At 45.9% G+C, this 27,343-nt stretch overlaps 2 protein-coding genes across 2 annotated transcripts in view; one reads left to right on the forward strand and one right to left on the reverse strand.

Moving 5' to 3' along the window:
- LOC125751101 (neuronal tyrosine-phosphorylated phosphoinositide-3-kinase adapter 1-like) overlaps positions 1-13,219 on the reverse strand; it is a 38,335-nt gene extending 25,116 nt beyond the window's left edge. The window contains 2 exon segments of the mRNA XM_049029648.1: positions 848-1,100; positions 12,752-13,219. Of these exon segments, the coding sequence (XP_048885605.1) occupies positions 848-1,035 (188 nt within the window). The 5' untranslated portion in view covers positions 1,036-1,100; positions 12,752-13,219.
- Positions 13,220-18,397: 5,178 nt separating this feature from the next.
- Positions 18,398-23,755, forward strand: mogat3a (monoacylglycerol O-acyltransferase 3a). Its single transcript, XM_049029368.1, has 6 exons — positions 18,398-18,741; positions 19,545-19,723; positions 20,022-20,226; positions 21,446-21,620; positions 21,785-21,984; positions 22,119-23,755. The coding sequence occupies exons 1-6, from the start codon at positions 18,648-18,650 to the stop codon at positions 22,271-22,273; spliced, it is 1,008 nt and encodes a 335-aa protein (XP_048885325.1). The 5' UTR covers positions 18,398-18,647; the 3' UTR covers positions 22,274-23,755.
- Positions 23,756-27,343: the final 3,588 nt, after the last annotated feature.

Below are 27,343 nucleotides of genomic sequence, written 5' to 3' on the forward strand. Positions count from 1 at the left end.
AAGCAAAAATGTAGAATGTCTGAAGGTACCACAGGACTGCATTGGGAAACACTGGCCTGGACGATGGGAAATATGGTGCTGCACATAGGTCTTAGGCAGTCGACAGCAGCATTCCAAGGTGCTGGTAGGGCCCCAACAATGATGTTAGCCCAGGGGCCAACCCCCTGAAATTCAGTCCTGCTCACACCTCCAGGGTTGAGGGTTCGAATCTCATCTCTGCTCACTGTATGAGGTTTCATGTTCACCCTGTGCCATATGGCTTTCCTCCCACAGTCTAATAAGATGCAAGGTGGTGACCCTAAGGCTGTACTGGATAAATGGGTTTGGAAGATGGATGGACTTTTGATTTAGATATTTACCACATTAAATGTGAGGAACAAAATTTGAAAACACATTGCTTTTCCTTTAAGTATTAAAGTTGTGCAAAAAGTCTGGAATAATAGAATGATGATAACGGAGATGGATAAGAATCAATTTTGTTATATCTGAAGCATCACACAGTATCTAACTGCATCTAGGCACCAAAGTGTCTAGATGTATTAATCACCTTTATCGCCCCCTATAGGACAAAGGCAGTGCCACCCTGCTGGGGGATCTGGGCTCCCCAATTACTAAAGTCACCCAACCTTTGCCCCAAATGCATCGTCGCAAGTCCAAAATCCTGAAGAAAGGTCCAGCCCTGATCACTGGAGTCATGTGGTTTCGACGATAGGTTTTAATTAGCGCCTGACACCTAAGACAGCAGGTAGCTCTCCCTGAATAATTACCTGAACAAAACAAGGTTCAGACAAAAGCCAGCATGTGCTGCCTCCCCCCCCCAGTCCACCCCCCCGTCTCAGGTGCTTACCTTTTCTTGTTGCTGTCAGTGTCGCGGTTCCTCCAGTCCAGCCGGCTCTTGCGATACAGCAGGTTCATGTCAGTGTGGGTGGTCGGCCGGTCCTTTCCAATCACAGCACAGTGCAGCTGACTGCCCCGCCTCTCGATGTCCTGCAGGAAGCGCTCCACCGCCACATCCTGGGCGGCGCCAGAGTTCATTGTACAGCAGCCAATCAGGAGAGAGAGGGGGGAGGGGCTTCACAGAAATTCCCTCTGTGCAGAACCTGGAGATAAAGAAGAGGCTTTATTAGTATTGATACTGCCATCAAAATATGCTACTGCTGCATTTATTTCTGCGTTTCTCGCTATGTATCACACGGACGGCATAATACAGTTTTCTACTCGGCATTTGGTAACCAGATTTCGCTGACTGAATGCCGGGGAATGTGAGACGTGTAGCACGTCAGGACTGTCAGCAAGTCGCAAACTGATAGAATGAGGAAGAGGACACTCTCATCCACCAAAGTAATGCAGGGAACAGCCTGTATGTACCTTTCATCATGTGGGGGAAAAGAGGGAGTCTAAGGCACAGCAACAGGGCGCCGAGATCTGCCCCCCTCCCCCCAAACCCTCAACACCCTCTGCTGGGGACTGTCAAAACACTGCAGTAACAGGGCTTGTCACATGATGCAGCAGAGGCCTAGTGGTGGGACAGAAATTCCTCAGCCTCCTGGTGTGCCGAGTGGGTTTTATGTGACTGCTGTGATGAAAGCCATATACAGCACCCAGGTCACACCATGATTGGCCACTCCAGCCCTTATAGGACACAGGTTAAACCGTGATTGGCCACTCCAGCCCTTATAGGACACAGGTTAAACCGTGATTGGCCACTCCAGCCCTTATAGGACACAGGTTAAACCGTGATTGGACACTCCAGCCCTTATAGGACACAGGTTAAACCGTGATTGGCCACTCCAGCCCTTATAGGACACAGGTTAAACCGTGATTGGACACTACAGCCAATACAGGACCCAGGTCACACCATGATTGACCGCTCCACTCCATACAGGAGACAGGTCACTCTGTAATTGGCTGCAATGTTTCCACAATTCTCCTATAGTATAAGGCCTGTATGTTTCCCAATACAATACACAAGTCTCTCTCTCTCTATACATATATATATAGCGCCAAAGGATTTGATCCAATAGCCATCGGATCACAGACACAGAGTCCTAACCTGCAGAGCCACGCACGTCACTCCATATTTGTCTACACCAGCCCATACAAAACACAGGTTCCCCTGTGATTGGCTACTCCAGCGCACAGGGTGTGCCAGTCCCCGTGTGATTGGCTGCCCCCTGGAGATCTCCACATTCTCCTCCCATCCCTCCATGAAAAGTGAAGAATGAGGATTTAATTGAATGGGCTGTATTCCCAGGGGGCAGCTACAAAACTCTCATACTTGTAATTATCAGCCATTATAGTTATTGTTATTATCATTAGTAGAGCTATAGTATTATGACTCAAGCATTACAATCGCCTTTGCTTAAAGGCGTGGGTAGATTATATTAGAGCAGGCTAGATGGAATCCTTCTGTAGTCTGAACTATTAATTCAAGTTTATAAATATCCCAGCTATCAGAGGTCAAGTGCGAACACAGTCACAGCAGAAAGCACACGCGACGCTAGTGAGGGCAGCCCAATTACCCCGTGGCCGCACAGTTACCCCGGGCGAGGCTGCAGGGCGGCGGGGGGGGGGGGGGCATTAGTCATAGGGGCGTGAGAGTATCTCAGCATGGGCGGTAAACAGCCCTCCTTCTGGATCATAGCAAGCCTGCATGTGGCTGTCGAGCTGATGAGTCTGCGCAGCGGGGGGGGGGGGGGGGCGGCGCCCCACTGCCACTCTACCTGGGGTTTCCTCGACTGGGGCCACGGAACTCTGCACAGTCCGCCGCTAATCCTGAGAGGCATGAACATTGTTTTATTTAGCCAATAACTCATAAACCAGGGTGGGTGTGGTTATGCGGGTCTGGGGGCCAGAGTGTGTGGACACTAGGGGGTCTCATTATCGGTGACTCAGCGAACCGGCAAGCTGCTGGAGGGAAGGAGGGAGCTGGCGGTAAGGCCGTGGGAAGGAGGGGGGGGGCAGGAAGTGACAAAACACGGATAGGAGCCTGGGGGGGCCTGGGGGGGCCTGGAGCACTGAAAAGAGTGGAGATAAAGATACATTTTGGGCAGATACTTTGTATCTAAGGCAAAATACAATGAAAAAGCAGGGAAAGGTGGAGCTGGAGCAGCTGGAGATTAAGGGCCACACTCAGGGGCCCAACAGTGACATCAGCCTTCCAGTCCTGGGATCTGAACCGGCAACCTTCTGCTCACGAGCACAGAGTCCTAAGCCACTCGATTAATTCTCCAGGAACTCCAAGATTATGAGAACCGGAGGAAATAGAATGAATAGTAAAAGCAAGGAATGAAGGTTGTTCAATGGAAATCCCTTTTTGATGGGGGGGGGGGGGGCGTACCCTGAAGCCTCGATCTTCTGATGGAGATGTTTGTCTTTTCGAAGCCCTCAGTGAGGGGCGTAATGCCTGCTCTGTAATGCCTGGATTTGCCCAACGGGACCCAGTACATTCAGCGGTTAACAGGAGTTGGTTAAACCTGCCGGCAACTGATTACCCATGATAGTCCCACACAAATTGGTCTCGGAAGCCTACTTCCCCCGTCATTAATGGCAGCTATTCAGCTGAGCAGTCCATACAAATCCGCAGGGGTCACGTGTGATAAAATGAGATTCTCCATATTTAAATATCATTCCCTCAGATAGCTTGGGAGCATTACACCTCTGAATAACGGGGACTGGGCAGCTCTGACCCCAACTACTGCTGTTACACACCCTGCTATTAGGGAAAAAGGGGGTGTGCTTGTGCCTTAAGACATGAAATGCTGTGTTAAGATGATATGGAGTGTGTTATGACAGTACTTTAATGATGCAGCTGTTAGGCACATATCCGTATAACCACTGGAGAACTGCCCATGTCTTCAGCAGGGTCTGAAGTTTGAGAACTGCATCTGCCTAACACAGTTAGTAACAATCCATCCATCAGGCACAACTGCCTATGCATGTGTTTCCAAACCAGAATCAAGGTTTATTCACGGGGAATTCCGCTTGGTACGAAAGGCACAGATGTGAGGACAGACAGACACGGCGATACAGACGAACATGGCAGGAAGCAGCAAACTCCACAAACTCAGACTCGAACCCGCAGCCCTGGACGTGTGAGACTGCAGTGTTACCCACTGAGCAGGGGGGGTAGCTAGAAACTCTGGACCTGGCAAAATGTCACCAGGGAGGGAGGGGGGCCCTTGGTAGATTTTACAGACCAGGCCCCAACGTTAGATTTTGGGGCTCCTACGAAGTGCTGGGCCCCCAATCTGCCAGGGAAATGTTCCCCAACCCAGTCCTCAGGGATTCCCAAACAATCCACATTTTCGCTTCCTCCCAGCTCCCACCTAATTAAATCACTGAATACCTGGTACATGTGTCTTAGGTTCTGGTTGGGAGCGAAAGTATGGACTGTCTGAGGGCCCCCAAGGACTGGTTTGGGAAACACTGTGCTACGGTATCCTGCCACCCCAACACCCCAACACCACAATCACTGAGCCACTTACATAGGAATGAAATATTTGAATTTCATTTTTAAGATGCAAGTGTGACATATTATATTAGAAAAAGCTTAATTTCTTCTGCAGTTGAAGAGACAAACGATATCTGGCCATTAGATGTCATTGCGGTTGAGGGTGAAGTTTGAGTCCTGAGTGTTTTTTTTTTTGCTTCACCCAGGATCATGGCGCTTAAGTGGAAGCTCACTTGGGATGAAGTAATCGGCTAAGAGAGCAGAACAGCCACTTGCTCACAAGGATGCAAGCGGAGGCAGAGGTAATGCGATACAGTATTAAGCTGTCCACACCGGTGAAACCACTTAAAGCAAGAAGGAGCCATGATTCAAGAAGCAAAAGGGGGATTTCAAACTGTAAAGGGCACCTTTGGAGGTGTGATTCCAGGAAGTATGGTGAAACATGACAGAGGGGGTCAATCAGGAAAATGTGGCTTGGGTTTAAGTCACTAAATCAAGATCAGGTGTCCGTAGATGTATTTTATGACCTTATGTGGGAGGGAGAGCTCCCATCGCGAAGGGCTGAACTTCTGTAAATCTTGCAGAATTAAAGGATGAACTACATTTGCCAGTGTTTCTGTAGTATGTGTTTGCCTCTTAGGATTCATCGCACACATCACAGCGCTGAAAGTTCGTGGAAACGTCACGGCAGGACCCCAGGAACATCGTGAGCTTGTTACGATGGGATCGCTTCGTCCCTAAAATTTCAGGCACACTGCGTGCCCTGCAAAACGTGCTTCATTCGCCAGACAAACGGGGGGATCCTGCCTTGAACGGACTGAAAAAGCCACAGACCGCATCGACAGACGGACGGGGACTGCGGCTGCACCGGCCCGAGCCGGCTGCGGAAGCGAGGGAGGCGGAAAGGGGAGGAAGAAAGGACCGCAAAAAAAGAAGCGAAGTAGAGGAATTCGTAGACGTAAGGGGAAGAAGAAGGAGGGACGGGGAGAGCGAGAGGTGAAGGCGGCGGTGGGGGAGGGTTGTGAAAGCACGTCTCGCGCGCCAGCCGCTGCTGTGTGTGTGGTCGCCTAGCAACCCCGCTCGTCTGCTGCCTCTCAGTCTCCCTGGCCGCCGCGTCTCCAGCTGGGCGCGGGTGGGACAGGCAGAGATTACCGCAGAGGCGCTTGTCGTGGCATTTCCAGCAAGGAAAGTACCCATTAATGAAACACCAGCAGCGGGGCAGATGGCACGCGGCCGTGTGCCCGTCGTACGCGGGGAGTGTGCGCGCGAACGTACACAAACACGGCGAATTCATATCTGTTCGCCATTGGCGCAAGCTCCCATTTTCCCGATGTCCAGATTTAACCAAAAGCATCACAATTAGCAACATCAGGCAAGAAGTTTTAAGGCAAACTACAAGAAAAACATAGTGTCTAAAGATCAGAAGCTAAATAAAGTAAAATAAAAGTAATTACATGAGAAACCCAGACAGATGCAGAAGATCAAAAATCAGACTAGATTAACATGCTAGTGCAAATCACCTATTCTGATTTAAATTCTCATGCTAAGGTGCAAAAGTGCGCAATATACCGCCATAGTTCCTAAATGCTAGGCCTGTCATGTTTTGCATATATTCGTGGATTATCCTCTGCCTTGCGCCCATAGTTTCCGGGATAGGTTCCGAATTCCCTTGACTATGCGTAGGACAACCGGAAAAAGAATACGGATGGATGGATGGATCTATGGATTGATGGATGGATTTTGCAGGAACAATGATACATTTATTAAAGTATGCATAAACTGTGTTATTTCACAAAGATGATCATCATGATGTGTGAATACATTAAATGAATCATGTGGGTGTGTTTTTTTAAGTAATATCAGACAGGTAAACAAATCACAACATAGAAAGGTAGGCTAAATTCTCGCTTTATCAGGGATACAGTCCAGAGTATGGGGTAGAGCGATGGGCGTGTCCGGTGCAACACTACGGCACCGTACTGGGGGCGCTCTGCTGATCGCGGAAAGGAGCGGAGAGTACCGCACCCGGTTAAAGGTACACCGAGACAGGGGGGAAGTAAACCGGGAAGTGGGTGTCTGTGAGACAGAGGGAAGAACGAGGCAGATCGAGTGAGGAAGAATGCGACTGTGAGCAGGAGAATAAGCGAGAGTGAGACGGGATGAGAGTGAAACTGCGTTTGGGTGACAGTCAGTGAATAGTGAATGAAAGAGCAGGTCTGTAAGTGAGTCAGAGAGAATGATTAAGGGAATATCTGAGCGAATAGCTGAGAGGCATCCCCAAATTACCCACGTTTTCCTGCTCCTCTTCCTCAGCGGACTCGTCACATATTAATCTTTCATAAAGCAGGACCAGAAATAAATTCCTTCCCTTTCCATTAGCTCTATTGTTCAGCTTTGCTCCTCTGCTCTGTCTTATGCAAGCGAGAGGAGGGAGGAAGCAGGGAGATGGTCTGGGCAGGGCTCGGGGAGGTCCGGACGTATTTAATTAGTGGGGAAGAGTAGATGTAAATGATCGACGAGCTCTTAAGCATTGCGTGAGTTACAAATGGTTATTACAGCCTTCGGCTCTCGGGAGGCATGTAACCGCAGCTACAGCTGTGCGGTACTCCTGAGCGCGCGGTCAGGTGCAGGGCGACGGCATCTGCAGGGGACACCCCGCCATAGACGACGCTAGGCTTTTCTCCCAGGGGGTGTAAGGAGAGAGAGCCAACCAGTCATTCATCCCGATAAATTCATTTTTAAAAAATGCATATACAATCATTATTATTATACATTGGTATGACTAACACAAGCCACATTTTACTTAATGTGTTCAAATAGTATTTTCGTCTGACGAAAAGGGGGTGCAATTGCACCCCCGGGAAAATCGCCTATGCCCTCCAACAGCGCAATGAAACCAAACTCGCATTGAAACATCTACCATCCGCAAACCGCATTATTACAGTTCCGAGTTCAAAACAGTCAACTCCAAATCTGGTAAACGGATTAATTTATTATTCGCGTGTTTAAAACGTGCCTATGACCTGACATTGTGTGTCGCTGAGTTAACGCTTTGTGACATCGTTGAATCCACCACTGTCCCCAAATGGGCTGTCCTCGGAAACATCGCGTTACCCAAGAATAATCTACAGTTCTTACTTATGTTTTTGCACATATGTGTGCTACGTTACCATCAATATGCCTACAGCACAGGATCAGCTGTGTGAACACAGTCCAGCATCACCTGGCGAGCCCTCTTGTAAAATGCCAGACTCCCGTTTCCACTGCACCTTCCCCTACCCCTCTCTCTCCCCTCCTCCCTCCTTCCCTCCCTCCTGGTGCAGTCTGCAGTCTGGCGCACTTGCTGACCCCACCCGTCCCCCGCACCCTCCCTGCCTCACCCCTGCTGCACACAATCGCTGCCCTTGACTCTGGTGTCTTTCATAGTGGGTGTAAGGACCAAGGTGAACCAGACACGATGAGGCACAAACACACACACACAGACCACACATGGTGACCCCCTCACACACCTCCAGGCACACACAGACCACATAGGGTGACCCCTGCGCACACACACACACACACAGAGCACATTCGGTGACTCTCTCGCTCTCTCTCTCACACACACAGAGCACATTTGGTGTCTCCCTTCCAAAATGAGGGTTAGCAGCATAGGGAAACCCCTCCTCACATACTGCTGGAGCCATGATGACAAGAGATGCGCATGCATGTCTCATGGTAACAAGACCCCCCTCCCACATGCAGCCGATGTTTAGCCCCCTTACAGCTAAGCGGTGGCAGTTATAACACAGGGTGAGCCTGGAGATGTGTGTGTATTTAAGTGTTTCTGTAGATGTTTGCAGATATCTGTCAGTGATGGGTACTAATGGTCACTCTAAACAGGCCAGTGTACAGGAGGTAAGCCAGTGTTTAATATTATTACTGAGTGTGCCACTGCCTTCTGTGCAGTGGTTGCACCCTGTTTGTTACTCTTGCGCCCCCATCAGCAGACGGCTGTCTGGATGTTAACCGCCCGTCCCGCTGCCTACCTTGCCCGTCTAGGCGCGGACAGGAGTGTGAAAGGGCACCAGGTCCACACCCACAACTGTGACACACATCACTGCTGGCTGTCTTTAAATTCACTGGGTGTCATGCTCAGTAGTGGAGCACAGTGTGCCGTGTGAGTGCGTTCCCCTTAGACATGGAACTTACAGGAACGTAGTATGAGCCACTGGCAGAGATTTCGCTGCCATTCTTATATATCGGCCCTAGAGGGCATCACACTGGAACAGTCAGCTCATAATGGACCTATGAAATACAGAGTCAGCTGCATCCATACCAGCTGCAAAAGCCCCATCAGCAGGCGAGCAGTGTGCTGACGCAGTGTCTGGCACGTCACTGCAACGTGGCAAGTTTCGGTGTTTCGCAGTGGTGTGTTGCCATGTGTGTATATATGTATATAGTGCTGTTTATCTTTAAATTATTTATATTGCTCGTCTGCTTGTCCCTCTTTTCCAAGTTCTTTCCTGGATTGTCTCCTCCCACCATGTGATGCCCGCCCCTAGCTCCTCCCACCCCTGTGAGCCACACCCACAGATCCTCCCACCCCGTGATCTCTGCCTCTTGCCCCTCCCATCCTGTGATCCCCCGCCCCTAGCTCCTCCCATCCTCATAATCCCCACCTACCCGGCATGGCAGCATGCATTGGACGCCGGTGAGCAGGATTGTGACAGTATGCTTGCCGGCAGGGGGATGCGAAGGAGAGCCCACCCGGCTGCGATGGGGTGCAGACAGCTTATGGGTCGACCGCTAATCCAGATTTGGGAGGAATTATGATAAAATGGCTGCCATACACAGAGCACTGGTTGTTAATCTGCCTGGACTCTAATGCTGATTAGTGCCAATCTGCGATCTAATGCTTTTCATAGATTTAGCGAATTAGCTAGGGGGCTGAACCCACAAGGCACCCCTCCACATGTCCTGGGACATCAGGGGTCGCGTCGGGAGAATACTACATGAAGTCCAGCCTTGGTTTTGACCACATGCATGTCCATCTTCTCTCTGTGTCACTAGAGTCTGAAAACTAGCAAAATTTATCTTGATTTAACTGTCAATCCTAACCGCAGTCCTATCAACCTCTATCCCCTCATCACAGACACAGGCTATTAAATCATGCGTTATTTAATTTCATGCAGTTGCCCTTTACAGAACAACCAAAGACTAAAAGACAACATTTAACGGAAGTTGAATTTTTATTTATATTTGTCTGGATGTGTGTTTGTCTGGCAGTGTATTCCCATTGGGCCTTTCATCTGTTTGTCAGTCTAGCAGCCCATTCCCATTGGGCCTTTCATCTGTCTGTCAATCTGGCATTCTATTCCCATTTGATCTTTCATCTGTCTGTCAGTCTGGCAGCCAATTTCCATTCAAGCCTTTCTTCTGTCCATCAGTTTGGCAGTTTTCTTCCATTGAATCTGTCTTGTGATGCTGGGTGGCACATTCTTCTCGTCTTTGTCTATCAGTTTGTCCAAATGGATTTTATGGATTAAATATTAATGATGTCATTGTGTCTCATTCTCAAGGTCATATTATTTTATGTGATTGTTTAGCAGGGGACATAAACGAAATGTGCTCCAGTTTGTCCATTTAAGCCTGTGTTGTTCTTTACAGTCGCGGTCACTGCACGTTAACTCCCTACATGTGATGCAAAACACATTCAATGCAAGAGAAGAAAAACTCCACTTTCACCTTCGCTATCAAGGTTTATTACCACATAAATAAGCACTTTAAAGCTTACACTTAAGTCTCCTTAAAATTTGAAGAACATCATTCAAACAACCGGACCCACAAACCGGGCTGCACAAAACCTAATTATGCAAAAACACTTAACTGTTAAATTAGCATAATCCACTCGGCGAAGCTATTTAAAAACCATTACAAATAAATACAGAAATAACTGTGTAAGATGCATTTTGTATTAACAAAAGCATCCAGTCGGTCTGTGAGATGCAGGATGTAGTAGGTTGGTGGTACATGTTTGTTGATTTACTTGGACCCTTGAGCAATCTGATCTGTGATGTATATCAGTGGAGTGGAAACATGCCAACGTGTCGTCCATCTGCAGCATTTACATGCACAGAGCCGAGACCCCAGTCACCCAGTGGCTCAAACCCAATATTATCAGAGTTAATTAATGCACTGCAGTGCATGAACAGGTGTCCTGATGTCATAAACCACCTGTAACCCAGGAAACAAACACATTCCTCTGCTGCATTAGCCAGTCAATTCGAAGTAGCTAATTCAGGACAAGTGGTCCATACATACATATTCTAATTGCTCAGCTAGTACAGGCAGCACAGCACATGAGGCAGAAGACCCCCCAGAGAGGATGGCGGTTAATTGCAGGACACACACACACATACACAGACCTGTACTCATGTCTTTGTGGGGACTGTCCATTCATTTCTATGGGGAAAAACCCTAATCCCAATATGACAACCTTAACCCCCACCCTATTTTTTTGATTGCAGTCACTGGTTTTTATAAAATTGAGTTTTCCCTTGTAGGAACTGAAAAAATGTCCCCACAACGTCAAAATAACAGGTCTTTATCACATTTTGGGGACTCTAATGTAATATATACCTGACACCTGAGAAATAGTCCCCTCACCGTAAAAAAAAAACAAAAAACAGTTTTTAGCCATTTGGTCCCCACGAGGCAGCGAATCTTCGAGCTAAATGAACTCAGTGACCCTCACTTTATCTGCTCGATTAAACATCTCACGTAGAGCTATTAACCGTGTCCATGCATTATTTTGTCACCGGGCAAGGAAAATAATCCAGTTTTTTAATCCTATAAATTTCTGATAACATGTTTGTTGGAAGTTACACATCGTTTAAGTAGAAGAGCATCAATTAACCAATAATAATAAAGACAATAACAATAATAATTGACAGGACAAAGTCTTAGCGGATCTCTGCATTCATACACGGCATCTTGTTTAGGATCAGAAAAGGCGGTTGACACAAAGGCACAGCAGACGGATGCTCGGCAGCCAGACTCTGGGGAGCCGAATAGTCTCCCTTCTCAGGAGTTGCAGCACAGTCTCGGGACGGTCTGCGCTCGGTTAAACGGCGAGCAAGTCTTCCAGCACGCGAACTGAGTGACTATTGAGTGACACCATTTAAAATGCAAGGCACACCGTCCTCATACTCGTATTTGAAATTTCCACATAAGATGCTATTCACTGGGGCAATCAGTCTCAGTAGTTAATAGACCTCAGAGATCCTAAGCCTCGCGCTTGTGTGGATAAGCTCACATACAGCCCACTGCTCCTCTGTGCACGTGCCGATATGTGCTTCCGTTGTTCGTGCAATAGGTATGGGAATATCCGTATGTTATTAAGTAGAAATGTCAGAAATGTCGCGCGCGTGTTAGCTTCCCCCCGCCTGCTCTTCTGTCACATGCGTCCGCGTGCGGTACTATGTAACCATGTCGCACGCGTGTGCTTATGTGTATGCTGCGCGTGTCCCTCGGCCGTGTGTGCGCGCATATGTGCCCGTGGGCATGCTCTTGTCTGTAGGCATTGTGCCTGTCTGTTCCGCCGGAGTCACGATCAGACAGGGCTGTGAGGCATGTTTGCGCCCCCCAACGCCTCCTCCCCCGGACCATGTGGGTATAAATAGTATAGCGAACGACTGAAGTAGGGGGCACACCGGCAAAAAGGAAACAGTCTGTAACACTGAGATTGCACTGACATACAGCGCTACACTGTCTCATTGTGGAAAACTGGTCTATGCAAAGAAACCGAAGTAAATGATTTATCATTCACAAACTCATTTCCTAAACCGCACGATAAAGCACACACATGGCCCCGCCATACATATATTTCAAATGGCCGAATTCTTCAACTGATTTCAACACTCGAAAACAAGGGTCACTCCACTGACGTACAGAGGCATTGGCGCAACCCTTCACCTCAAACAGCTGCCCGGATTCACTAAGACACAGGTAGTTATACAGGCATCCCGACTAAAGACATAATACTAGAGTTTGTAAAATGATTACATTTTGCCTTTTCATGCAGGCATCCTTTGATTACCAACACAAAGCACAATGCCGGTAAAAACAGCGATAATGCCGATCAGTCATCACCATGGTGAACGCGGGGCTTCGCTTTACATTCCGTAACTGGTAAACTGGTCTACGGTTTAAGTGCAACTGGATAAAGGACTCAGACAAAAACTTTATTTCTGGCAATTAAGTCCATTCATCATACGTGCTATTTAACTTTTAAAACAACAACAATGGCAAACTTACCTATTTCAGAAGTTTGATGAGTTCGCATCCAAATACGAGCAAGGAACGTGTAGGGTTCGCGTCTATTACTTAGTCGTAGATACGGTGCCGTGTTTTTAATACTACAAATAGCATACAAGTTAAAAAAAAGAAAAGAAAAACCTAAAACAGAGTGTATGGTTCACAATGATAAAATAACCGTATAAACAGCGATGTCCTATTGCTTAATATAGCGAAAAAGAAATCAAAACAATTTGCCGTCTTTAATTACCGAAATGTTCATGATATTGCAGTTCTTCGGCATCAAGTTAAACTAATATTAGTTAGCGTACTCATTTAATTTGTGCCATTTCGCAGAAAAAAAAGGACATGGAGTGTAATTCGGTGTGGAAGATATAAGGACGCAATCAGTTCTATTTGTGGAAAAAAACGTTGCTTTCATTAATAGACGTTAAAGGTCTTGTTGAAGTTAAATCCGTGTTGCAATTCAATACGACGTTAAAATTCTTCCTTTAATAGCTCATTCACAAATAGTGCTGAAACGCTCCTGACCTACGATTTTTTTCCAGTCGAAGAAATTTAAAGTCATACACGCAATTCGCCTCTATAAACGAACCTGTCATATTAGTTAAGAAGTCGTACTGTTGTTTTACATGATTGAGGTTTTCGGAAGCAGTTGGTGGTTTCAATAACAGAAGCGATGAAGGGGCTGATGATGATCCATTTCGGGTGAGCGGCACGTCCCATGGATTCCCGGTTCACAAGCGATCTACGGTAATGTTTTTATAATTGTCGCCATTGCCTCTCCGCGACACATCTTTTAAAATGCATTCATGAAATGTTGCCTTTTATTTATATTTCCTACTCTGCCCTTCCCTCCCTCCCTCCCTCTCCTTCTCTTTCAGCCCCCTCACGAGTATTTACAATTTTGCCAGCATAGACGTAAGCAGGCTGTCAGCGTATAGGGATCCGCAGATTCCGGAGTCAGACCCAAGTCAGCTTGCATGCACACCTACACGGTCTCTGACAAACACACTCATTTACACACACGGACGGAAATAAATCCGCATGAGTATTACTGACGAGCGAACACGCATTACAGGCAGGGTGTTGTAAATGTAGATTAAGAAATATAATTCACACAGTGAAGTGACCTGACAGTGAAGCAGACACCCTGGTAATAAAAAATCCATTAATCAATCCAGTTACGCGCTGCTCTGTATTGATTCAACAGCCTATAATTCTGCAACCACGTAAGATATTTACAGAAAGAAACATTCACACCGGAAAAAAAACCAAAATCAGGGACGATATGTATGAAGTTGAATAACATTTAAAAGCATAACATATATAACATTTGAGGCCAAAAGGGATGGAAAACCTGAAATTGAAAAACAGCTAAGCATACCTCGAGATACCCCTTACTACAAATCCCCCACAACTCTTCCCAAACTAAATATCTTTCTTTCTCACTCACTCATCTGTCCTCTCCATTTGCTGGTTTTATCTCAGAGTTCTCCATCAGCCTCCCTCCCTTCTTCCCTCGCTCTCTCTCTCTCCTTCCCCCCTACCTATCCTCCCTTCTTCCGTCTTGCGCACGCTCTATAAATAGATTCACCTTTATGCTGTCTGTTCCGTCCTGACCGTCTGATACGGAGGGAGGTTCACAGAAGAAATCATCGGAAAAAAATCAGGGAGAAAGGTTAATGATCACGGCCGTAAACATGAAATTAAATGGGCACGACGCAAACAAAAGAGCAGCATAAGCGCGCAGAAACAGTGTCGGCGTTGCAGAGTTGTGATTCAGTCGCTTTACACTTTAGACCGACAGTCGTGCGCTCAAGAACTGAAAAGGATGGCGGTCAGTGGTTAAAATCGACGGAGACTTGGGAAGGAAAAAGACGAAGCGAGACACCGATATATGAAAATATAGAAATATAGAAAATCCCAGTTATCGTTGGAGAAAAGGCATTTTCGCCCTTAGCTGACGGGACGGAGTGGAGTGCCTGATTGTCACTTAAGGCTTTCTTGTTTTCATCCAGAGAAAAGGAACCCGTTTTATTCGTGTGCAGGGTACTACCTCGCTTTTACTCCACCCCTTTATGACAATAGACTGGCACTTACACGCTTCTTAATGATGCTGTCTGATAGTACACCAGGCACTTATAATTGTGCACACTTAAAGTTTGCTATAATGTGAGTATGGAGCCGTCTTTGTATTCTTATTGGGTTCTACCGGCGGCTCTGTTGACATCAGAATGACTGCAAATGGCTGTACGTGATGCCAAACGTATAAAGCCATATCTGTGGGCGCATTCAGAGCGGTCACGGCGCCACATTTTAACTATGAGAAATAAATAAATTAAAACACCAGCATGCGTATAGGCAGATGACGGAAAACCTCAAACAGTCCCACTCGCAGTGTCCCAGCCACACCCCGCTCCGCATTTTCGCCTTCACACTAACCTGCTACGCAGATCGAATTCAATGAGGTGGGGGGGGGGGGGGAAGGCTCATTTATCACTAGCTGTACCTCAGTGGGCTGTATCTGAATATAAATAACGCCACAACTGAGAGACACTCTGTGTGTGTGAGGGAGAGAGGGAGTGGGGGGGGGGGGGGGCAGGGAGCGCAGAAAAAAAGATAAAACTGGAGAGAAGAATGGGGGGGGGGGCGGCGGTAGAGGAATCCCTCTATTAATAGCCTATAGCAAGACAGGAGTGAGACGTGGAAAAGAGGACTGGAAGAATATGCAATGGGCTGTTTAGGGTGCATTCAGTTACACATGTGAGTCCAAGACAGCCGCCTACGTGCAGCACATCAAATCAAATAATGAATTTAATTACCTAGCCCTAAATTACATACGTTGTCTCAGTCCACGACATCTGCTAAACTGTTTTTTTTTTCTTCTATACGTAGGGGGTGCATGCTTAAGAGAAAGAGCTGCAGTCAAAGAACAAAGACTTTTCAACCGAACTGACGAAAGATTTTAACACCGCAGGTGAAAATCCCTCTCAGTTTTACTTTTAAACGGCCTGGTTTTTCCTTTTATCTTTCCCTGTCGCAGATGCTTAGAATTGCATCCCGTAAAGCCGGTCGGATTAATATCAAAATCATAGTTCAAATATATCGCACACCCCAAAATCCCGACCAAAACAATCAGGAATAGGATGAAAAGGTGAATCAAAAAGCGACTTCGGCTCCATCTGCCGGCGACAAAATGTATCACTTTTTTAATATCGCTTCTTTATCACAGGACGTAGTCGGTCCTACCAATCGGTAATTAATATGAATTCCATGATATATGTTATGAACTAATGATGTGCATGTCAGACAAACTTACTCATTAAGAATATCGCAGTTTTCACACACTTGCCTCAGGCATCTTCATGCTTCATAAAGTTATCTTAGGGAAGTCTTAGGGAGGCTTGTTAAATGTTCTTTATTAAGCTGGCCATTAGTATTTTCCTTGAGCCGGCAAACTTAACCGAACGCCGCAGTAACAACTCCATCATACATTGCATTTTAGATCGTATACGGATCACCTCTCGTATTCTTTAAGTATCTTTCGTGCTTTATATGAAATATAATACTAGATAGATTTGTAATGCCTAGCTATAGCTCACAGAAAGTCTTGGGACGCTTGCTTTAATTTAGTAAAAATGTTGCACTTTATTGATTTGATGACAACACTCATTACTTTATTCATAATTTGCAAAAATTAAATTGCATTAGAAGATGGCGCATTCATCTCTAGTAGTAATAAATAGAAAAATAAATGGTAGCTGTAAATGAGCTGAGCGGTGGGAAACAGCTGATCTGAGCTGAAATGCTCATTGAGAAGCGGTCAAACTGGGAACATTTTAATCAGTAACACCTTTCCAATAACGTACAACATCAAACATTTGTGTTCAGTATCGCTTTGGGAGCCAATAACTAAAACTGAAAATGTAATAGGCCTACAAAGCAAAAAGAGAAAGTGAACCGAATCTGTCAGTCAAAAAAAATCACACTTAATAATAAGAAAATGTCTGTGCAGGAGAGTGCTGATATGTTAAGCATTTAAAGTGTCCAAAAGGTCCTAAAGCACTGGAAAGAAAGTGGAAACCCGCTTTGAACCGCCCAAGGTTTGGTCGCCCGAAATCCACAAACTCAACCGCTGACAGGAACCTTATTCACATGGCTAAGAAAAACAGTAAATAACCGTAACACGAATTCAGCAAGAACTATAAATGTCTGCATCTCAGCACAGATAATGCGGTATCCATTGCACACGGCTGGGTACCACGGCTGAAGAGCACGGTGTGCACCTCCCATCAGCATCAAGGACCGAAAGGCAAGACTGCGGTTGGGGAAAAGATGATATTAAAAAGCCTGTTTTATTCTCGGACCACATGTGGTCCCTATGGACTGATGGAAGAAAGATAAACATGCTTCAGTCAGGTGGAACGGCGAACGTGTGGCGAAAGAAGGGAACTGCTGAAGATCCTGAAAAGAGCATATCCCCGTGAAACACGGTTTTGGCAAGGTGACGGCATGGGAATGCATGTCAGCCTGAGGACCAGGACACATAGTGATTAGGGATGACATCCTTGATGATGGTTCTCGTGTAGTGAATTCAGAAACCTGTAGAAAAATATTAAGCTGTATATATATGTATATTAACTGAGTTAAAATGATTCAATGTTTCTGATGCGATATATACTTTTGTAAACAATCAAATATTTTTTTTGTTTGAAAAAACAATTAACTTGAAACATTTGCAATGAATCAAGCAAGAATCCTAAGACATTCTGTGAGCACTTTATATTTTGCATTGTGCTCTGGAGGATATTTCATTCTTATCATCAGTGACGAGTTCTGCACGATACTACCGTCTAGTGGTGGACTATAGTGGTGAGTAGGTACTATACTTAATCAGATAATTTTCTCTTGTAGCCCTTCCACATTACCTTACGTTGTTTTCGTTTACGCGGAAGGCTTGCATTGTAAACAGTTGTATTATTTGTAGTGAGCTTTGCATTTGTCACAAATAAACTCGTCTTACAAAAATGCGAGTAAGCTTTCCCCAATAAAACTATCTCCTGCATTCCAAGGCTACTGCTTAATAAAAGTCGATTAAGTGTTCATCTGATTTGTAATAGAATGGTAGAATAAGCACAATATTACAGACACTAAAGGGAGGTGTGTTTCAGTGACAATGCACCAAGCTTTAAATAAAGGGTGGGCGTAGTGACCACGTGTCGGCTATTCTGGAAGTTGTGGTGGAGTGGGGCGGTGGGCTTTCTCTCTCGATGCCATTTTTCCCAGTACACATAAAGTGTACTTTTGTCACGGAATCCGTACTTAATCATTTCTTTGCTAGGAAATAAATATCAACGAATACGACTAGCGCTTCATTAAAGGAATACTATAAAACTTAAGTGAGAATGTCAAGAAGCCAAATTTTTATTTAAAAAAAAAACTGCAGAAATCACACCAGTTTACATTATACCATCAAAAAATAAAAGTAAAACCCTTCGCTTTGCAAGAGGCACAGAGGCAAGGCTTCGCGGAGACCCGGGAGGCGCCCAGTAAGGGCGCAGCACAGCATCTATTCTGATTGGCTGCAGGGACGGGGGAGCGGAGGTGGGTCTCTGACGTACAACTTTTGGGAGTCTCCAAGTTCAGCAAAACTTTATTAAATGAGAAACATAGTCGGCGTTATTGTGGTGAGTAGGTTTATGCAGGGAATTTGACAAACTAATCTTTTGCCCACTTTGTGCTCCTAAGTCGTGTTTTTTTTGGTAATCGATTCGCGATCAGTCACAGTCTGTAATCTGCTTCGAAACAGAAGGTCGGGATTTTAAGCACAACGTGTTGGTTTAGGCATTCTTTGCCGAGACTTATTAATAAATGGTTAATTGAACCCAGCAAAATGAAGATCGAGTTTGCTCCGCTGAATATTCCCTTGCGAAGGCGCCTTCAGACGGCGGCTGTCGTTCAGTGGGTTTTCTCCTTCCTCGCTCTGGGTGAGTAATAGTACTAAAGTATTTTACCATCTATATTGTATTCCTCGACTCATTGGCCGGGGACAATCAGCACGCTTTTCGGCGCCCCAGTAATTGGTTGCTGGTCTTGCCTTTCTCAGTCCGCCACGGCCAAGTTCAGCAGGCAGATTAGGCATGGTGGTGTTTAACTTACTGATACGTTTAGAAGTGCTGAAAATAAGTATTTGCCGGATGTGCTCAGAGGTAGGTTTTGGTCGGTCAGACGTTTGCGTAGCTTTTACCAAGTACTAGTTAATAACTCAACGACAGCATTGTGGCGAGTAAGGGAAGTATCCCTGTTGCTTTATTCATGTTCCATAACCGCCTAACAAGGTCGCTGAACCTGTAGTTTATAACAGTAAGCACAGGGCACAAGGCAGGCGAAACTGGACGAGACGCCAGCCTGTTACAGGGTGCACACTCAGTCATACACTTTTGTAATCGACTAGTGTTACAGTCACTATCGACTAAATCGCGTATGTCGGGAAAACCATAGTAACCAAAGGAAATCCTAAAATACATGGGGAGAACATGCAAACTCCACAAACTCCCACTTGTCCACATAAGGTTACAGAAAAACAAGCATTATGTCTATATAAAACACATAAAAGTGCAGTGACATTTCGTTGTCAAAAGGAAAACATAAGTCATGATTTCAGAGAGTGTAGCACTGATTAAAGGGGTATTGGAAAGATTCACCCCTTTTGCCTGCCTGCCTGTTTTTGATAACCATCCTCACCTTCCTGACTCGTGTTCCCTCCCTACTCCGGTCCCTCCTCCGCCAGCCCAGTGCTGCTTGGCTCTCTTCCTGCTGCTGTGCCTCAGCCAGTGGTGGGTTCTCGCAGTGCTCTATGCCGGCTGGCTCTACCTGGACCGGGACACGCCCATCAGGGGGGGGCGCCGCTCCCACTGGGTCCGCGGCTGGACTGTGTGGGCCTACTTCAAGGACTATTTCCCCATCTCGGTGGGTCCTCTTGCATACATACATGTTTATGCATCTTGTCTTCCACTGTCTCCCAGTTGGGTTTCTTGGTTAAGTCTGTCATAGGAGTGCAGAGGCTTTACGTGATGCTAATCATTATTAGCCACTGTTAGCCTTCGGTCTTTAAACATTTAGCTTAGAATGTTTTCTGACAGGTGAAACTGCCATGAGAGAATAACGCATGTAAAGGATCTTGAAATTCTTCATTTCCTCTTGTAAGTAAATGCGTAAAAACAAAGAAAATGCTGTCGATTGTTGTTAAAATGTCTTTCATCTACAGCTGATTAAGACCGTGGATCTCGATCCCAAACGCAACTACCTGTTTGGCTTCCATCCCCATGGCGTCTTGGTCGCTGGGGGGTTTGGGAACTTCTGCACGGAGGCCTCTGGGTTTGCGACCCTCTTTCCAGGCCTGACACCATACCTGCTGATGCTGCCTTTTTGGTTCCGTGTTCCGTTCTTCAGGGATTACATCATGTCCGGCGGTGAGCACCTTCCTGTCTCCTTTTACTCATCGAGGTCACCTTGGGATAGGAGTCGATTCTTGTGAGCTTGATTTACTGCCACCCCCCACCCTTGAGCCATATGGGCTGGTTAGTAAAACAGCACCTTCTGCTTTCTTGAGCTTAAGCTGGTTCATATCTATGGTGCACATCTCTTTCAGAAGTATCCTGGCTATGTTACTCTTGTGTAGTGACGTATTCTGCAAACAGCGTGAACATTGCAAGGAATCCAGCGTTCGGTATCTAAGGGAAGCATTTTCACCGATAGCCATGCATCAGTTTTCCATAACTACTTGTATAGTACATGGTCAAGGGGAGCCAGAGGCCTTTACCTGGAAGTATGGGGCACAGAGCAGAGGAACATACTGGGTGGGATGCCAGTTCATTAGAAGGCATACAGGTCATATTCACTGGAATGCAGAGTGCATGCACTGATTGGCTGACGGTCCCGTCATAAGCCTATCAGAAGGCTATAAATCTTATCCAGTAGAATGATTCAGCTATGGGGAACCGAAGAGGTTGACCATCATGTCCGTTAAAATCCACGTCTGCTGACTTGATATAAGGTGGTCAGATTAGTTTGAATGGTAAATATGCAGCTTCCTGTTTGAGTTGCTTACCTACATTCTCGATTCGACAAGGAGATAAAGGAAGCAATAATGGTTGGTGTGGCTGCTGACTTGTCTTTCACCTTGCTGAGGATCATGTGTTCCTGGCTTTGAGCCTACTTGGTTGGACAGGTTGGGGGGGGGGGTGTATCTGCGTGTTTGCTGAGTGACGGGTTTGAGTTCTCTGGCTCGTGTTGCGTAAGGAGACATTATGAAAACTCAGTGTTGAAATGTTTGAGAGGTTACACACTGACTAATGGGACTGAACTGTCACACGCTGCTGGACAGGCTGTGATTTTGGGAAAACATGGGGCTCGCATCTGCCTGTGATTCCCATGTTATCAGAATGTACCAGGACAAAACTCACAGTGGTGAAGAGGGACACAGAATTTGTATTGTTAGTTTGATGTTCTGTCCAATAGCGTCCTTGCATTTATATCAGCAGCAAAGACGATTGGTCACATGATAGTGACTCACAAAGAGGACACCAGTCATCCTATGAAAACGACCACTGGAAATACACCTTTTATCATGAACCAGTGGTTGGCGCATCTTTAACCCCCCCTGCCTTTTTGCTCTTTGACTCCATGCAGGTCTAGTGTCCAGTGAGAAGAGCAGCGCAAGTTACATCCTAAGCCAACCTGAGGGCGGTCATGTGGCAGTGGTGACTATAGGGGGCGCTCCAGAGTCACTGGAGGCTCGGCCAGGAGCCCTGAAGCTGCAAGTGCTCAACAGGAAAGGATTCATCAAGCTGGCTCTCAAACACGGGTATGAGATCTGAAATGGTGTGTGTGTGTGTGTGTGTGTGTGTGTGTGTGTGTGTGTGTGTGTGCGCTTGTGCATGGCTGTGGGTATTGGACAGACTGCGTAAAAAGCGTGTCCATAATTTTGGGTGGCACTCTTGCATAAATGCTTCTCTGTGTGCTTCTCAGGGCCCAGTTGGTGCCTGTATTCTCATTCGGGGAGAATGAGCTGTTTGATCAGATGGAGAACCCTGTGGGCTCGCCCCTACGCGGCATCCAGGATCGGCTGCAGAAGGTCATGGGCGTGGCCCTGCCTCTCTTCCACGCCCGGGGCATCTTCCAGTACAGCTTCGGTCTGCTGCCCTATAGGAAGCCCATCCATACAGTTGGTAAGAGAGAAGGGCAAGTGGCAAAGACTACAATGTCAAGTGTAGCCTTTTGTTTGATAGAAGCTGGCTGGAAGGTCAGAGTATGATCTCTTCCTCACCAAACAAATGTCCCCCTCTGCTCCCCTACTGCCTAGTTGGCCGACCCATCCAAGTTGTCCAGAACCCCTGCCCAAGTCGAGAGGACATTGATGCTCTCCACAAGACCTACCTAGATGGACTTATCCAGCTCTTCGAGGAGAACAAGGCGAACTACGGCATCTCGGAGGACAAGCACCTGACCTTCATCTAATGTTTGGCTTTTAACAAGTTTCTCGGCGTCTACCTCTTCTGGCTCCAGCCTCTGTCGTCCTACATTTTAAGCATCGGTATCCTGCTACATGAAGAATATAGGAAAATAACATGGGGAAGATTACAGTCAATGTCTGCTCGAATGGAAGAGAAAATGTTTTCATTATGGAGGAATGAAACACCACGTGAAACGGAACTCCAACCAGATCCTGGGCAGCCGAGAATCATTTAGGATGATGCCTGTTGCATCAGAAGGTCATTCTGTGTGTCTGTCTCAGGAATGAGGTGAATGTTGATGTTCTTTAACATTTCCAGTTTTTCCATATTATTGTTACCCCTGTTATTGCCTGTTGCCTTGAAGGATACTTAAATTAAAGCAACTGAACACTGGTGCCCCTTGTGTGTTGGGTAACTACTTTCGTTTAATGGAGCCGACAACCGTGGTTGAGTAACAGTCTTGTCTACAATCAAATCAGAGGTCCAGCATTTGAGGAAGGTGAAAGTAGGAGCATGAGACCTCACCAGGAAGCAAGGGAGGTCTCACACACCTCTTAGAGGACTGTTAGATCTTTCTGCTAACCCAGGTTCTTGTACTTCTCCACATCCTCTGTCTGCACCACTCTGGGCTCGTTCGTTCATGGCCTTTTGGTCCGTTGGGGGTATCTACATGCACATCTAAATGATATTCTACTTGTGTTACGAGCAGTGTAGGCTGTCCTGCGAACGGGGCAGTTTGAGTCGGAATCCAGCAGCGCAGCTGTAATCAATGGGATGATTCATAATGGGGAAATGTGCAGGAAGGGGGTCATGACCACATTAGGCAAGTCTGCCCCGTGACATTTCTCTCTGACTAAGGTCAATGTCTTGGAGCAGATGGTCAATCAAGATTGTGATGATGACAAGGATTCAGGTCCTGAAGGAATGTTGAGGGCTTTGATATCTCGTCTGTCAGCATGGTACTCTACCTGCGTTACATCAGATAGTTATGTGTTGTGTTAGTCATCCAAGAAGGAACTTAACTGATGGTCCAGATATCCTATTTCATATAATCAGTTTTAAGGAATGGGTGACCAAAGCATTAGGCCCTGTTAACAGTGTATGGTTGGATAATTTTTTATATGAGTATTCTTACATGTAGCAGCAAATTATTTAGAAATCTCAAATGTCTTTTGGTCATAAGTGGGTCATGGTAGGAGGTAAACATGTATGTTACGAGTGTCGTCAATTGAAGAGTGACTGAGTAGGGATGAGCGCCATCAAGTGGCAGAAATTTCTCAGCCACCAGCTCATTGTCTACTAACTGAATACGGTTTCAATACAATTTCTGCTGCATTGATTTTTCTGCAAACAATGAGCAAAGATCAAACTTTGCTCCAATGTAATACTGGTAGAAATGACGTCCCATGCGTGTTGTACGACCTTTTACAATTTGTAAATTCATGTGCGTATTGCTGTTTTGGATTAAAGATATTGTTCAATTGTTGCACTTTGTACATATATTTTCTGTCTTGATTGGTTGCATTAAACTGGACGGTTGCGATATTTCGAAAGGCTTTGAAATCTTGTGGGATTTTGAAATGTCGTGCAATTAATTTGAGGGCAAGCTGGTGTGGCAATCAGACAAAGGAACTGATATCCAATCAGGAGCCATTACTGCAATACTGCAGCACCCACAAAATCATCATAAAAAATGTGTAGAGGTTATTGCTGTGTGGTAATTGGGTTACAGTTAAGAGTGAAAACTGTACAAGGGATCAAAGCAAACCACTGGAGAAGAAGGGTAAGTCATCTGAGGACAATGGAGAGCACAGTGGTATAGTGACTTGGGATTTTGTGATACTGGCTGATATTACAGATACGGTAACTTGTGATCCATACATGGGGCTTTGTGCCTGATCTCCGATGATTCCGGGGAGAGTCTGAGTAAAGGGAACAGTGGGTCACGTGACCCATAAAACAATAGAAGCCTAGATTTTATACAGAGTTTAAATGAGGGATCTCCAACTCCGGTCCTGGAGAGCTACAGGCCAGTAGGTTAACCTATCATACCTGGCTTCTGATGAGCCACCTCTGTTCTCAGGTAAATACCAGGAACGAATCTGAAACAAACAGGTTCCTGATCCAATAATATTAAAGCTTGAGGGGATTCTGAGGACTACGTGAGCATAAACATCAAAACAAGCAAGTTGGGTGTGAAGCTGTGTGAGATGCCTTACCAAGAGGAAGGACAACTGAACAGCTAGAGTCAATTTTCCACTGCCACTAAGAGCCGTGCCGTACCAGAGTCCTACAGCAAACTGGAGACTATCCATTGTAAATTCTGCAAGCGGTACCCACACTGACACGACCCTGCTTACTAGCAAAGTGAAGAATACGACCAATCCGAGCTGGCTGCACCACCGCCCTCCGATTGGTCGGAATGCAGGGAGATACAGGTGTTCTGCATCAATATGCGTGGAAAAGTGGTAGGAAAAATGATATACTCTCTATATTATTCATTATTAGTAGAATTGCACATCTCAATGTATTTACGCATTTCTGACTAGCGAGCGCATGCTAATTCTGCTAAGCGTTTGACGCTAACATAAGACGGCCATTCGACATGCTAGCATACAGTTATTCATGATGTGCTCCATGGACAGTAAATAAGCATCTCTTTGGTTTTACGTCACTGTCCAAACTCGGCAAACCCAAACGAGATGCAGCTGTGCTGTAAATAGACCCTCTTCGCAGTACGCCTCCGGTTCGGGCTCGGTTCATGTACGACAGTGGAAAAGCACGGTAAGTTAGCATGACTGAATTTCATTTGCTAAAATAAAGCTGTTGAAATCTCCCAAAGTGCAAGATTAACTAAGAGAACTCGGCGTAACAATCTTACTCTGTGCACCACCGTCTCTGACACATGGTGTGAAGCAGAAACTGCCCCTTTTAAATCCACAGGCTCTTGCTTTTGCTTTGCAGAGCCATCGATCAGGGAAAGAACACAACAGGCAGGCAAACTGCACCAGGCACCTGGAAAGAACTGATTAAGGTACAAATGGAGCCTAGAACCACTCAGAAACTCTTCAGTACTTTCAGATCATTGCAACTGGAGGTTAAGGTTTTAAGAAGCTCCTTTACAGAGACACAGGAACTTTAACAGGAACCGAAACTTTAAACAACAGAATACCTTTGCATCATAGCATAATTCCCTATTATGTATATTCTGGGCAAATGACGCAAATGTAATGACACAGCTTGGCTATTAATGGAGGGATCGGGGTGGGATTCTACACAGATTCAATTCCATGGCCCTCTTGCTCCTCGTCCAGCTCTTTTAAAACAGAGCTGGCCAGGCGGCACATTGTGTAATTTGGCACAGAGGTCGACACTGCTGTAAGGGCGCGATGAAACTGGTGGGGGAGGGGTTACCGTGACTGAGCTGCAAAGGCTGCTGGGAAGGGTGAATCCTGACAGGCCAAAAGGAAGATGGGCGTCATATCCATCAGGGGCTGATGATACCTGTGCATGTGGGATGCGCTGAAACTAATATTCCACGCACCACCATAGATGTTTGTAATGCAGAGTGAAGGTTTTCCATCGAAGGACAGTAATAGGGCCTTAGAGTGAGATGGTCTTAGGGGAAATTACAAAATTTCAGACCCTTCACTCAGTACAACAACCTACTGAAACAGTCATATCAGTGTTTCCCTTATCATATATATATTAGCGGGGCAAATAAAATTTTATTTAATTTTATTTTCTATATAGCGCCAGATCACAACAGAATTCATTTAAAGTTACCTTTCCTATAGAACAGGTGTATACATTGTCCTTTTATCTAACAAACTAAATAGCCTTATGATATTTATATTATTTACACACCAGCTTGTCATTTTTGTCTCTACACGGTCGCGCGTTTACAATTCTCCTCTGCTCTCCGTATCGCGCATGGCGGAGCTCCGCCCCGATGCACGCGCACAAACACGTGCGCGCACACACAGGTGAGCGCGCTCCCACCAGCGGACAGAGAGCGCGCGTCGGAAAATACGCCGCGTCTACCACCTGAAAAGCAGACAAAAATATGTGCGTTTTTTTTACTGCTGTCATTAAAAGAAACACAAGAACACCATGAATCCTGTCGGTGTCCGTCTGCCCCCCACCACACAAAGCTGTAAACCTAGCGGAAACACTGCACATTGAGAAAGCAATGCGCTCAGAGACATGCTGGACACAGATCAACAGACTTCATACCTGGAGGGGTTTCCTTTGGTCCAAATATTATGCATTAAACTTCCAGTATCACCATGAGGAGCATATAATGGTGTCACACATGGAATGGGGTTGCCAGTTAGTGACCTGTGACCAAAGTGATTTCACCATTAACACCGGTTCCTACTGGGGTTGGCTGACCCCGCTTTCTCCATTATATGTTGCTTGGGCTAAAACAATCTATTAAAAATGTAAAAATAATTGAATTAAATAATAATAATAAAACATAACTGTAATGCAGCCTCCCTCTCATTGTATGCAGCTGCCGCCCCCTAGTTGTGAAAGATTGTAAGTGACCACATCAGGCACTATGCCGCAGACACGTATGAGGGGTAAAGTTTAAAGTTGATAATTAAAAGTTCTTATCTGAACATTTTGTTCGCATCAGTGTTTTATGAAACATTGTTATATTGTATCCTGATGTATGGGAAAATGGCTATTTGACGCATCCTCACTTGAGTCATTAAATGTTCAGACATCAACATCCTACTGCGTTCCCTAAACGATTTGGGAAGCAGTTTGCACGGTCTGTCCTGTTCTCGCGCAGTGAGGTTCGGGCACAAAACAAAGCCATTCCCTTACATGCAGGACAACGAGGACCCTGGCTCTACATCACAGTGTCCAGCAGATTAAAAAGTCAGGATCACAACGAGCCTGTTAAGTGCAAAGTAAATCCGAATGTGACTGAAATAATAAACCATAATAAAGGCAAAATAATTTAATGGCGCAAAACACACTGCATCAATATACTGGGGTGGGGGCAGAGCTTCCGAGGTGTGTCTGATCATCCACCGTACTCGTGATAGTATTAATTTTGACA

The sequence above is a fragment of the Brienomyrus brachyistius genome, chromosome 10 (assembly GCF_023856365.1).
Source record: "Brienomyrus brachyistius isolate T26 chromosome 10, BBRACH_0.4, whole genome shotgun sequence".
Lineage (NCBI taxonomy): Eukaryota > Metazoa > Chordata > Actinopteri > Osteoglossiformes > Mormyridae > Brienomyrus > Brienomyrus brachyistius.